The sequence below is a fragment of the Castor canadensis genome, chromosome 5 (genome assembly GCF_047511655.1).
Source record: "Castor canadensis chromosome 5, mCasCan1.hap1v2, whole genome shotgun sequence".
NCBI classification, from domain to species: Eukaryota; Metazoa; Chordata; class Mammalia; order Rodentia; family Castoridae; genus Castor; species Castor canadensis.
This window is the reverse complement of record NC_133390.1, coordinates 9,789,067-9,803,507: the sequence shown is the minus strand read 5'-3', so window position 1 is coordinate 9,803,507 and position 14,441 is coordinate 9,789,067. Positions and strand designations below refer to the sequence as shown.

The 14,441-nt window shown below is 45.5% G+C and overlaps 1 protein-coding gene across 4 annotated transcripts; it reads left to right on the top strand.

Moving 5' to 3' along the window:
* Positions 1 to 409: 409 nt before the first annotated feature.
* Smim11 (small integral membrane protein 11) lies at positions 410 to 12,199 on the top strand. 4 transcript variants are annotated; one of them, XM_074072736.1, is made up of 5 exons: positions 410 to 461; positions 3,668 to 3,749; positions 4,367 to 4,477; positions 9,546 to 9,723; positions 12,022 to 12,199. In XM_074072736.1, the coding sequence occupies exons 3-4, from the start codon at positions 4,466 to 4,468 to the stop codon at positions 9,708 to 9,710; spliced, it is 177 nt and encodes a 58-aa protein (XP_073928837.1). In that variant the 5' UTR covers positions 410 to 461; positions 3,668 to 3,749; positions 4,367 to 4,465; the 3' UTR covers positions 9,711 to 9,723; positions 12,022 to 12,199. The 4 variants fall into 4 exon arrangements, with proteins under 4 accessions (XP_073928837.1, XP_020018395.1, XP_073928839.1 ...); XM_020162806.2 differs by having other exon boundaries at positions 429 to 492; XM_074072738.1 differs by lacking the exon at positions 410 to 461 and adding an exon at positions 610 to 631.
* The last annotated feature ends 2,242 nt before the right edge of the window (positions 12,200 to 14,441 follow it).

The following is a 14,441-nucleotide window of genomic DNA, read 5'->3' as shown; positions in this document are numbered from 1 at the left end:
ATGCATGTTGTCATAGGAAAGTAATGCTAAATCTGGACACTTCTTTTGGCCCAGACAGCGGAGAGGAAATAACCAATATCCGACAGCTGAGGGCTGAAGGGCCCTCGCGATGCCCTGCCCAGCTGCCGCCATCCTCCTCCGCTTTAGGTAAATCCAGAGTGAGTGTGCCCCGGCGCCTGGAGACGAAGGTCCCCAGCCCATACCACACCCAGGGGACTCCCGACAGCCAGCCTAGTGAGATTTCTGCAGCAGCCAAAGACCCAGGACCCCCACCACACGTACGCAAACACCGACAACCCCGCCCCCAGACCACCGCCGCAACCCACAGCAACAGGGCGGACAGCCACCTGAGCCCACTGCGCCTGCGTGCGAGGCGGCGTGCGTCACGTCGGCTCCCTAGGCTCACCGCGCCGGCGCCGGAAGCGGTGCATTTCGGGACGTGTAGTTTCCCCAGCAAAAAGGTTTGTGAGTGGAGCAGGCGCCAAAGGTTCTGTAAGTGTGTGACGTCGGGGTTGGCTGGAGCTTGACCCAAAGCCAGAAAACTCTTTGGGGCTCTAGAAATCCAGTAGAAAACCTTCCGTTCACGTTTCTGTACTTGATATACGCCTTTTGGCCTGCGACCGCGCTGCCGGTGGGAACCGGGAGGGTGACAGCCGCCACTGCGCCGCAGAAGAGTGCGACTGTGGGCTTAGGCCAGCTTGCGGTCTGGGCGGGCCTAGAGGGTGTTGATCTCCGAAGATCTTGGGGTGACGAACGAATGTTCTTTGGAAATGTGGGGGAAGCGATGACAGGTCCTGGCCCTCATCCTCGGGTGTTAGTGGGGCAGGTGTCCCTCCCCGAATGTCCAGGGGGTGGGGAGAGGACCCAGGTCCAGCCGCGGAGTTGCCGCGTTCCAGTGGTCCCGTTTTATGCCCCCGGGGCTGCACAGGACCGTAGGCGCCAACGTTGCCCTGCCAAAACGCGGGAGGTCCAGTGGGCCAAGGCGCAGGCCCCATCCCGGTATCCTTAGCGCTTCCCCGAAGCGTTGAAATGTGGATTCTGGGGTGGGTGTGGTCTCCTGAAGGTCAAAGCGGGTGCAAAGGGGAGAGGACCAAGTGAGGCTCACGGGTCACCTGCCCGCCCACGTCTTCGCCGCACCTACACCTAATTCAAATGGTTGGGCGATGGCGGTGGCACACAGTGAAAAGTGTGGCGATGCGGCACAAGATAAGCTTCAGAGAGTTCAGCCTAAGGACATTACTGATTAGGGGCTGGATGAGTTACAGACCAAGAGGTAGACTGGCCCTTGAGTTTGTTAGGCGTGCCAAAGGAAACTTGTGAACAACACATTGTCCAGAATGTTTTGATTGGCCTAACCAAAATGAGCGAATAGCTTTTTTGTTTCTGGAGCAACCTGGCAAAGGAAAAATCAGGATATTTTGCACGAAAGAAAATGGGAATATTTGCAGATGTATCTAAACCATTTGCAGTTGTTGAGTTTTACGCTAAGACTGGATAATTCTATGGCACATTTAAAATTCCCTCCAGTTCATAGATTTTATGCCCCTAGAAACTGACCCCATCTTGGTGGTTTTTGCAGTTCAGTCCCAGATACCAGCTGCTGCTTCTTTCTAACATTACATAGGGTGTACATATGATACCACAGCACATAGCTCACTGATGTTTTTAGCTTTCTTGGTTGTTCTCATTCACAGAAGGCCTGCAAGATGCTATGAAAATGGTTGACTTGGGACATGTAATTTAAGAGAGGTTGGGGAAAGTTGCAATTCAGAGGCAGGGGGTGGGAATGAGCAGGTTTATCAGAGTGGTTCCCCTTTTCTTCCCCACCCTCCCTCTACTCCTTTCACTACTACACAGATTGACTTTGTGTTTCTTAAATACCTTGAATTTTATCACTGTAGGTAGGAAGCAATTGGGAGTGTATTTTTGCAGTCAGGTTCTATGATACCAGAGGATGGTGAGTTGTGAATTCCAGAGATGGAGATTGTTTTACAAATAAGAGCACTTTGTTTCACAGGAAAATGACTTGCCCTGGGTCATATGTTCTGCCATTGGTGCCACCACAAATAGAGTGTGGATCTCTAGTTCTTGTTCTCATTGTTCTTCATTCCATGCCTTGTTGTCCTGGCATGACTGGGTTTTGCCCTAGAAGCCGCTTATTTATGTCATTCAGCCTTGGTGTGTCCATTAGTGAAAGGAGGAAGATTTATCATAACAATAAAGGTTGACATTAATTTAGTGTTTTCTATGTGTGGAGCATGGTGCTTAGTGTTTACCAGCCAGGTTCTCAAGGAGACTTTACAGATGAAGGACTTGAGGCTTAAAGAGGTCAAGTGTCTGGTCCAAGGTCGTATTGCTAGTAAGTATAACACATGTTTGCCAGAGAGCAAGACCACTGGGTGTTCTCTTTCGTTTATTTCCTCTTGGTAATCTTTTTGGATCTATTTGTTTTGTTTGACCTTGGGAATCGATATCCTGTGTACATCAGCTCTACATCAGCTCGTGTAGTATGTAATTTGGCCTCAGGAAATTATGGGAAACAGCCAAACTCACCTACTATATTTGTACATACCCCAATTAAATCAGGAATTGTAATATAATATATATATATATTTGTTTTGCTTTGTTTTTTGGTACTGGGGTTTGAACTCAGGGCTTCATGTTTGCCAGGCCGGCACTCTACCACTTGAATCACTCCATCAGCCCTTGGGTATTTTCAAGGTAGGATCTCTTGAACTATTTGTTTGGACTGGCTCCAAACCATGATCCTCCTGATCTCTGCCTCCTGAGCAGGTTGATAACAGGTGTGAGCCACTGGCGACTGGCTGAATAGAACTTAAAACATTTCGTTTTAATGTATAATATGGTTAATCCCTAATATTATTGGAAATTGCTCAAATTGAAATTAGCAACAAGTTATAATGTGTTAAGAACACATTTCTCCATTGTAGTTCCAAATCTGCTGCTACTTAAAGCCAAGTGGGCCATTTACACATGAAGGTATCTAGCACCTTTGATCACTGTCATCACATTTAAACAGAGCTATGGTTTACATCCCTATCTGACTTTGCAAAGTCCCGGGGAAAACTGAGTTATCTGGTGCCAGTTGCCAGCTGCTTTTCCAGATACTATAACCTTGATTAGATGAGTTTTGAACTTTTTATATTTAGATGTTCTTTTAATTGAAAGTTTTTCTAAAATGTCTTCCCTAAAGTTCATCTAAAGGAAGCCCACTCTAAAGGCCTGTGAAGCTTTCTGCTTTTCTTAACTCTAAGTACATTTATTTCCTTCCTTCCTTCCTTCCTTCCTTCCTTCCTTCCTTCCTTCCTTCCTTCCTTCCTTCCTTCTTTCCCTCTTTCCCTCCTTCCCTGCCTCCCTCTCCCCTCTCTCTCCGAAGACCTCCAGAGCCAGCCTAGATGGGTTTGAATCCCGGTTCCACCTAGGAGGCTCTGGACACGTTACTTAAACTTTGCTTCCTTGTCTATAAAGTGGAGATAATAAACTATACCTTGTAGGGCAGGTATGAAGACTAAATGAGTTAATTCATCTAAATATTTTAGCACAGCCTGGATCAATAGAGTTAAGCTGTGACTGTTAAACCAAGTTTCAGAAAAAGTAGGGACCCCACAGACTATCTGGTTGACAACTTTTTTTTCTTTACTTACAGATGGCCCCAAGGCCCTGGAAAGAAGTCACTTACCAGAGTGTGTAGGCCCTTTATCCAGATCTCAAGTCTTCTAGCCCTTGGGGTAGGTGCTGCATTCTAAGAATAGAATTCTGGGCATACAGTGTCCTAGAATCAGCCCTGCACTTCAGCTGAGTCACTGCCTTGTCGCTTCCAGCCTCACCTTCACTATTTAGAGGGAATTTTATATATGAATTGCTTTCTTAGGACATTTTCTCATATAATTTATTCTCTTCCCTCTAGATAATGTTTTTTAAACTAAGATGAGTTTAGTGAACACTCAGAGGACCTGAGAAACAGAAAGACACTTGTTCCTAAACCAGCTCATGTTCAGGGCAGGAGTTGGGTGGAGGGGCATCTTTTGGGAGTGGGCTCTTAGGTGCATAGACAAATGAAATGAGAGCATATGTTCCTCAGGAGCAGCACTGCCACCTCTGCTGGGGGCTGCAGAGAGCTGCCAAGGAGAGCTTTCTGCTCAGCAAGAACCAGGTCTGTCTCAGCCCTCTTCCAGCTTTTGTGCTTCCACCAGTCCCAGGGTCACTTTGTACAGGACAGTTAACCCACACTACAGAGCTTGCTCTCTCTGTTCACATGCCCAGTCTCCATCAAAGACATGTCTTCCTAAGGTGGTCTGCCCTGAAACTCCAAATTGACCTGTTTCTTTTCTCCCTCTGTCCCCAGATCAGAACTTCCAGTTTCCTGGACCTGTCCTTTCAGCTTCTGCTCAAGCCTTGTTTTGGGGGCTACACTAATCAGGAGTGAACTCACAGTTGGCCCACTATGAACTGGAAGGTGAGAATGGTTTTAAACATTTATGGCTTGGGTTTTTTTCTTTTCTCCTTTTATTAGTCAGCTTTCTGTCACTATAATGAAATACCTCTGATACTTAACTTACAGGGGACAAGGTATATTTAGCTCACAGTTCTGGAGATTCCAGTCCAAGATCAGTTGGACTCCTCCTTGCTTTGGGCCTGTGGTGGTGTGCCAGACGGAAATGCTGGGAGCCATGGTAGAACAAACTACTCACCTCAGGAGCCAGAAAGCAAAAGAGGAAGAGGAAGATACAGGTGTCCCATAATCCTCTTTGCAGGCACACCCCCAGTGACCTACGACCTCCAATAAGGCCCCTCTTTCTAAAGGTCTACAATACCTCCCAAGAGCACCACCCAGAGGACCTCTCAAACCCTTTTTCTGCCAGGTGAGATTGCAAGAAGTCTGCAGTCTGCAATCTGGAATGGACCTTTGAGGGACATTACCCATATTCAAACCATAGCACCCCTGAATGTAAAAATTGAGCATAATAGTTCTGCAGAAGTAAACTGATTAAAAAGAAAAAAAGAATACACAGAGCATAATCTTATTTAATACTTTAAGTTAAAACATGTAAGTTTACATTTATTCACTAGGCTTCTAGAGAAAGTCTTTCTTTGAATGTGCATACACTCACTACAGATCTACCTCACTTCCCTTGCAAAAGCCATGCCTTTAAATCTTCTACTATTTCACACTTTGATTTCTTTAAAGTAGATGCAATGGGTTGAATGCAAATTCACCACCCCAAATTCATATCCTAGTGTGATGGTATTTGGAGGTGATCAGGTCATGAGGGCCCCACCCTCATTGGATTAGTGCCCTTTTAAAAGGGACTCCAAAGACCTCTCAAACGCTTTTTCTGCCAGGTGAGATTGCAAGAAGTCTGCAGTCTGCAATCTGGAAGGGGACCCTCACTAGACTATGACCATGCTGTAGCCTGATCTTAGACTTCCATCTTCCAGAACTGTGAGAAGTCTGTTTATAATTTTGTTATAAAAGCCTAAATTAGGGTTGGAGGGGTGGTTCAAGCGGTGGAGCACATGCTTATAGCAAGCACGAGGCCCTGAGTTCAACCCCCCATTGAAAAAAAAGCTCAAGTTGACTAAGACAATGGATTAAGATCTTAAGAGAGACTATCTACACAAAATCTTCCCAGATTGTTATGATCCCCTCTCCTAATGTTTTATAGTTGTTCTGCACTATTACTGTTCGAACTTGAGTCTCTCAAAGCACTCACTTCAGTTTCCTTTTCTTTATGAGTCATAAGTTACCTTTTGAAGCATCAAGGTCAACTTGAACTGCACGGGGAGTACACAACTGACCCGTAGAGTGTTAGGTCTGCTGATGGGAGCACGAGTCCAAGAGCAACCAGAGAGCAGCTGGCTGCCTCTCCGCATTCGGAAGGCTGTGGGAAGCAGCAGCTCTGCAGAGGGATAGAGATCATCAGTTTAAATCCCTCAAGCTAAGAGATCAGTCACTAAAATAATACTTTATCATAGCACTTTGAAAAACATAAAATTATGTATCAAGTCACAATCCAAATATAGCTACTGTTAACAATTTTGGTCTATTCTAGTATTTTTTCCATATATATGTTATGGTATGTGCATTTTCAAATATAGGATCTTATTGTATTTTTTTCAATTGTTTATAAGCATTTTCTTATTTAGAGCATCCTATGGCCTTTTTCTTTATTCCCTCCAAGTTCTGGGGATCAAACCTAAGGCCTTACACTTGGCTAGGCAGGTGCTGTATCCCTGAACCACATCTTCAGCCCAATCTGCAGGCTTTCTATTGCAAGGAGAACTAGAAAAGTTCTCCCCTCAGCTCTGTGGTACAAGGGCACCAGGGACCTCTGCAGAAAGGCTGAGAGACTCTTCTCTAGGAAGAGCCTACTTGAGTTAAGTTGTTCTAGAAGTTTGCTTAGCATGCATTGGGAGCCAGAGCTCACAGTAGGAAGGTCAAGAAAGAAAGTGGAGGCAGTGAGCAGATGTAAGGAGGAAGAAGCTGACTGTAGTGTGGGGTGAGATTTAGGGAGGACTTTTACCTCCCGCAGTGGTAGGTCAGTAGGATTATAAGGCAGTGCTAATGGCCATGTCAGCAGGGTTGAAACATGCTTACTGCTCCAAGACAGTGCACCTCACACTTCACAGGTGACTCAGGGCATGGAGGACTAGTTACCGCAGGATTGCAGGCCCTATCCCCTCAGCTTCTGATGTAGCAGGTCTGGATGGGATGCCTAAAATTTGCATTTTTACAAGTTCCCATGTCTAAGGCAACACATAGAAAAAAAAATTGTCTCTAATTGTGGAAATCCACTTGGCAACCAGGTCAATCCTGCTTGCAACAAGAGTCCTTTCCTGTGGCAGGAACAAAATCTGCCCAGAGCTTCCCAACGGCAGGCAGACACAGCACTGTGGCCTCTAGGGAGCAGCGTCATGTTTAAAACTGACTCCTTCTTGCACTGTTAGCAAGGAGTGGCCTCAACTTGAGGAAGCTGGAGGGATTTGTAGCCCTCAGTGCGTCTTGTAGCTTCCCTTTCCAGCCCCATGGACCGTGACTGGTGGACAGTCAACGCTACCTGTGTAATAGCTAGTGTGGCCACATTATTTAAAAAGTTAACCATTCTCATTTCACAGGTATTGAAGTTTTGGTTCTAAAATGAATGTTGATCTAGTTTACCCCATAAACAGTCATTTTCCTCGCTGAAGATCTGCATGTTTTGTGAGATGAAAGGGGTTTGTTAGAAGGAAATTGGAGGAGGAAACTGGAACACAAGTGAAGCCTAGTACCCTGGAAAGGGGCAGGAAAGGGCCCCTCCCCTCCATGTTAGCCATTTAGTGCCCTTGACCTCTGCTGCCTCACTCTGCCTTCCTCTCAGTCCTGAAATCTGCGTCTTTCCCCCTCCTCTACACTATAAAAAAAAAAGTAAATACCGAAACCACTTACCTGTGTCCGTTTGTTGATGTTTCCTTTTCTCAATGAGTTTTCTAACTTCTTATTGAAATACATGTTTCTGTAACTGCCAGTTAAGTTTCGGGTTTAGTCTGCAGAGAACCACAGGCTATAATGTGTGCTCATCCACAAAGATAGGAAACCTGCAAGAGAGTGACTTGTCTGAATAGAACCCAGCGCTTCAGCCAGTCTAGAACAGCCTCATAAACATAAGGGAGGTGAGAGGCTTATGGGGCCCAGGGACGTTAGCTGTAGGTCTGCAGGAGGAGGCATGTGGCAGCCAAATCTGCTGTCTAAGTTGTTGCTGTCACCATGGTAAACTTCTGTTACAGTCCTCACTGTTGTCAGAGTGATCTTTCAAATGCATATGTTGTGTGTGGTCTTTACTGTTAAAATGATTTAGTGGTTGAAAATTAGTTATCAAGTGTTCATATTATTTTAATGAATTGCCTGTCACCCATAATATTCATTATATAATTATTATATCACAGGGCAACCTTCCTCAGATAGCCATACAAAAATGGTTAAATAATCTCTGAAGTATGGAGCCCAGTTGCCTTTGGTAAATTCAGTAGCCAGGCCATCACTGATTTGTATAATTTAATTGAGAAACTGATAGGTGGGGGAGAGCGTGATAGGTATTACCAGGTAGCATAGTGATGGAGAATCAGGCATTTGAGCAGTTGGAGCTGGGTCAAACCCTTCCACACTGACTACTGACTTTCTGCACTTAAATTTTCTTAGCTATTCAGTCAGGACTATTTGTCTACTTCTGGTGCTGCAGTGAGGAGGAAAGGGGAAAATCTATGTAAGGCTTTTAGTGCGCAGAGCATTTGTAGTACATGGCAACTGGTACTCTGTCTTGAAAAGTGAAATCTTTGTCTTAAGTCTGAATTATAAAGAATTTAGATAAAATTACAGGAGCCTATCTTTGTATAAATTCATTAATTCCATTTCATTATAAATCAGGGAGACTGGCCAAGGGGTAGAACGTCCCCTTCCAACTGTGGCCTCCCCGTTAATGAGCTGTGCGACATTGTGGGCCTCTCAACCTCAGTGAGCTTTACTTGCCTTGTCTGAAAAATGAGGTTATTTTTAAAATCCTTTCCAGCCCTCCAGTTCTGTGAGCATATTGTTCCCAGCTACAGTTTTCATAACTAGTTTCAGATCAAACTATTAGAGGGAGGTTCAAATGTGCTCTCTGTAGTAGAATCTCATTTTATTGGTATTATATATAATAAATGATGTTTGGCAATTTAACCTAGTGATTTCACTGGGATAAGTCCTACCTTATCCTCTAATAAAATGATTACTCTATAAAAGCAAATCTCTTACTTTATTTGGAAAGGAATTTTAATCACATAAAAATCCATAATTTTTCAGGCTGTACTAACCATGTTTATGAATCTAGTCTAGTATTTGCTTTGAGATACTGTTGTGATGTATAGAATTTCATAATAAAACCTACTGGTGCGGAGAGTGTTATTCCCCAGACTTCCTTTTAGCCAATAGGTTAAAACTTCTTCTAGTAGGAAATTACAGAACAATTAATAAGGAGTTAAGTTTTAATGTTTTAAATTTTACCGTGTGTTATTTTACTTTCAAGGGCTAGTGCTAATAAGTCTCTGGGAGCAAGAGGAAATCATAGTGAACTAAAGCCAGAAGCTCTAGAAGAAAGCTCTGGTCCAGCCTCACTTTCTAGGCAAAGAGGTAAAAGTTCAAACAGGTTCAGTGCTTGGCCCAGGTCACTAAGTCAATGAGTGGCAGAGCAGAGGTTTAAACCAGGCCTTCCACCAGGCTGCATTTCCTTTCACTGGCATGCTGCTGCCTCAGAAGCAGATGTCTGGGAGGCTCAGCAACTCACATGGAGTTGGTAGCTGTTCCTCTCCACGAGGTCAGGAGCAAAGGAATGATGAAAGAGCTGTCAGTGACATGGGACAGGGGCCTTCGGCCTTGTCTAAGTGTAGCTCTAGCATCTAGTCTTATGCTTGTAACATAGTACGTACTCAGTAAATATTTGTCCAATGAAGGAACATAAAAGAGCATGCCATATCACTGGTAAAATAATTAAAATATCTCTTTCTTCCTCAAGGTTCTCGAACATGTGCCTGTGCTGCTATATATCTTAGCAGCAAAAACACTGATTCTCTGCCTAGCATTTGCAGGAGTAAAAATATACCAGAGGAAGAGATTGGAAGCAAAACAGCAAAAATTGGAAGTTGAAAAGACAACACAATCAGAGAAGAAAGATAACTGAAGGGAACTTGAAGGTACTTGGGGTTTGCAGATGCAAAATACCCAGTGGGTTAGGGCAGGCCAGTCAGCGGGTGTGATCATTCAGAGAACTCCACGTGCCTTGGGCCTGACCGTGCTCTAATGTGGAGTTGCTCCCTCGAGGGCCCAGAGTGCAGAGACCGACCCTGACTGTCTGCTGCTGGGGGTCACAGAGGACTCGTTCTCTGCTCTTCGCCCGCAGTGGTCCTTGGTAGGGTGGGGTCTTAAGACCCTGGATAATGTAAGGACAGCTTTGGACCTCCCCAGAGCCCTCGTACTAAAACACCAGCCCAGTAATTGTGCATAATTGTGCTCATGTACATGGGGAAGAAGGAGGTGGGGACCAACAGGTCAGTGGAAACCCCAAGATTAAGGGGCCCTGTTATCTTCAGGGTAATGTCATACCAAAGACTCCATAATTCCTTCCCAATCTGTCCTTAACCCAACTGAACATCATGTTCCCTTCTCCTGCCTACTTGCCATGCTTCTTCAGGCTGTTCTTGGATTGTTATGTCCTGGCCTATGGGACCTTTCCCAATAACCTCCTCCCCAGGCCCAGGGGCTTGCTCATTGCTGTAGCCAGTACCTCTCATGGTACACACAGGCGGGTATGGCACGTGCTTGTGGGGTCCAAGACTTCGAGGAAATAATTGAGACCTGGTCACAGACTTTACACATAACCATCGGCAGTTCCGTGGACTCTCATCTTGATCCGGTTTCTTCACTTATTACATTGAGGGCTGTACCTCTCTAAAAGTCAGAGGATTCAAATATGGTAGGCAGGGACTCTAGATCAATGGTTCTGAAACCCAGCTAAGGATCACAATTGCCTGGAGTGCTTGTTAGAAACTGCTGCCTCCCAAGCTCCAGCCTCAGGAGAGTGGGTCACCTAGTCCTCTCAGCGGCAGGTTGCTGTGCGAACCACAGGGTAGGTGGCTGTAATGCTCTGCCCACCTGAGAGCCCATGCTTCTGAAAGGAGGTGCTCCACAGTGTTCAAGCTTGGGGAGGTTAAAGGCTCACTTATTGGTAACTGCAGCAACACAGTAGCATTGATGATGTAGCAGGGAGGAGGACCGACACAGAAACAGACAGGCTGTGTTCTGATAATGAGGCAGGAGAGGGATGGCATAGCACAGAGATAAAACTTAAAGAATTAAAACATGAAGGTCACACAGCACTGGGGGAATGAAATAGCCAATGAAGTCACATGCAGCCATATGAGGATTGAGCTTTGCTTTTTGCTTCTGTAACCTGCTTGCAAGGGTATATAAGGTGAGACCTCTTTGATCTTGGGGCTCAGCCTTTGGACACAAGTCCTCTGAGTCTGTGCTGGCCCAATAAAACGTTGCTTCCTGCTAAACTGCCTCAGTGTCCCATATCTCAGCTTAAGATTCCTGCAACAATGATTCTGTGCTGAGCATTTCATGCACAGCTGTGTCATTTAGTCCTTCTGATGATTCTGAAGGATGTCATATTGAAAGAGTGCAACACAGCACACGGTGAGGAACAGAACTAGGGACTGAATCCAGGTGAAGCACATTCAATCACTGTGCCCAAGCTGCATCACCTTCCAGAATGCATGAAAGGGAGCTTGTAGGAGAGTGCACTTCGTGTTGTCCCTCCTCCCCATCCCCCATCCTGCCACCACTCTCTGGTCTCTATAGGCTTTTGCCGGGCAAAAGAAGTTACCATCATGGAATCTTGCCTTTAAAAAGAATGTTTTATGACTAAAACTCAGGAGTAACCAGACCTAGAAATATGGGGGAGTGGTTGGTCTCATGGCTGATGGCTGCCACATGCATGTTTATTGACTGAAGTTGGGTGGAGGAAGAGGGAGCACTTACTAGTTGAGGAGGGGGGGAGGAGGAGGGAAGGCACTTTTAACTGAAATGTTGGTTGAATTTATATTCCATAGAGAGTCAGCATTGTGTGTTAAGCTGAGAAGAGGATGGAGAGATTAGGTGTGAGATTTCCTCCCACAGAAGTCACCAGAGACACAAGTCAGTGATGTAAGGATGGCTGTGTGCACAGATGAGCTTAGAACTGACTCAGGGAGCTTACCTTCCTCCTAGGCTGACAGCGTGTGAAAGATGGGAGTCTTGCTTTAAATAACAAGCATTTCAGACAGAAGGAAAACTGTGGTGTCAAAAATACATTTATTAGTAGATAAACTTCAGTGCCTTCCATTTGTTAAGACTGAATGCTAGAACATTGGGTTAACGCTGAGCAAGTAGAGCATTGGCTACTGTTTTATCAAACCTTTCCTACTTATCCCTTTGCTCTTCTTTTCTAGATTTTGCTATTTAAATGTCAGCTTGTGTGGACTCCAGCTGAGAAGAAAGACAGTAATTATTGAATGATGCATCATAGGATAAACTCCCAATTTACATGGTTAAGTTAATGTGAATTTTTGTATATTTTTAAAAGAACCAGTATTTTTGTTTATTGAAATAAAATACCTTTGTAAAAGAGGTTGTCTCTGATCTTTGGACTAAGTTTCTCTCCCCTCACCCCATCTTTCTTTGTGTTTCTCTGCTCTCTCTCTCTTGCACACACACATGCCTATGTTGTGGGAGGGGGAGTTTACAATCCCATGGTCTCCCAGCACTTCCCAGTGGTGTGGGGGGCAGGTCTTGGTGCAGTGTGCAGAGGCCTGAGCCACAGAAGTAGCAACTCTGTGGGGGATGGGACCCCAGGGAACAGAAGCCCGAGCAGCTGGCCCTCATCCCCTGCTGCCCTCTGCACACTCCTATGTGTGCAGTTTGTGTCCTTCCTGTGTTTTCACTGTTAAGGCTGTGTGACTGTCTAGGGTGCTGTCCAGGAGAATTGGCCCCTGCGCTGACCTGGGAGGGTGCTTGTGAAGAGGAACTGCAGGTGGAGAGCTGTGGGCTATAATGGACACTGAGTAGGAAGAACTACTTCATGAGTCCTATTGGGGAAAGAACAAGGAGGCACTGGGCCATGCTTTGTCCCCTCCCCCCACCTAGTTTGCTTATTGGGATGAAGGAGGGGCATCACTAGGGGAGACTTCAATTTGGGAGCTTTTTTAACTTAGCCCCTAGCACATGGAGGTCTTCATTAAAAGGTTCAAGTTCTCTCACCTCTCCTCTCCAGATAGCAGAGTGAATGGGGTGAGGAGGAAAGTTTGGTAGAAGATGACCTAAGGGTTGGACTGAACTGCTCACTGCACCCATGGCTTCTCTGTGAACAGCTTTGGAGTTTTTGTTTTCTGTTACCTTTCCTATGCACTCTTCTATCACTAGGGGGAGATAATTAGCCACTCATTGGAGTTAGTGGTGTCACTGACTGCATTTCTAAGTCGGATGCAATGGCTGGAGGTCGGTGGATAGACACGTTTCCAAAGACCACAGCCAGGACCCCATCACGATCACCGCCATCCAGTGGTTCTCCAGACTACAATGAACATGCATGTAGAAAACAGCCTAATCTGAACCCCACCCTCTCTACCCACAGGAGGTGCTCAGATCCTAGTTAATCTTATTACACACATGCCGAAAATACCCATTTGAGCTGGTGGAGTGGCTCAAGTGGTAAGAGTACTTGCCTAGCATGAGGCACTGAGTGCCACAAAAAAAAAAAACAAGAATAGCACACACTTAACGTATCTATTTTGATTTTCAAGCTTGCAACACATTAGAAGCAGAAAGGAAGAAAGGCACTGTTGGCAGCAGAGATACCTTCAAGCAAGAGAGCCAAGCAGACCAGGCCTACGAGTTCACGCAGTGTGCTGGCCAGCAACCTCAATCCGGGACACTTACATGGTAACATTAAGTCTGTAATGATGGCCTTACATAGAAGATGTTAAACTTTTATATACTCTGTTTAACGAGGCAGAGAGACATATATTATGTGTTTCAGAAACCAAATAACCTGGCCAGCCACTGTTGACTCATTCCTGTAATCCCAACTACTCATGAGGCAGAGATTGGGAGAATCTCAGTTTGTGATTGGCCTGTGCAAAAAGTTAGTGAGACCCCAACTCAACTAACAAGTCAAGTATGGTGGTAAATGACTGAAATCTCAGTTACGAGGGAGGCATCGGTAAGAGGATTGCAGTCTAAGGTCAGTCCTGGGCAAAACAAAACAAAACAAAGACCCTATCCAAAAAATAACTACAGCAAAAAATGCTAGGGATGTGACCCAAATGGTAGAGTGCTTGCCTGGCAATTGCGAGGCCCAGAGTTCAAATCCCAGTACTGCCAAAATAAATAACCTGGGGTTCTTTAGAAGGGGTTATTTCCCCAATCCCCAAGCTATCTACACGTTCTTATGTTTAGGAAACACAGGTGTCTCAAAGTCCCGAAGGTTTCCAAGTGCCTTGGCCTTCACAGCACTGAGTCTCAAGGTCACTTGATTACACCCTCACTTGTTTTTGAGCTTTGCTCAGCACACCACTCTGTGCCCGGCCCCAGGGCATAGAGACTGGAGGTGACCAGACCTGACCTTGGGAAGCCGTGCTCTGCTGCCAGAAAACACGGGAATGACTGAGGTGGGACAGGCTTTCCCCGCAGCAACAGAGACGTGCACCTCCGTGTGGTCTCTGTGTCAGAGCAAAACTGGAGCAGTGGCACTGGGACAAAATGTAGTAGAGGGGAAGGCAGGAGGTGCCTCTGGGGTGGTCCCCACCCAATGCTTCAGGGGATCTGTGGTTTCAATGTTCCCTTCTGAGATGCATCCTTCAAGTAATGGGCA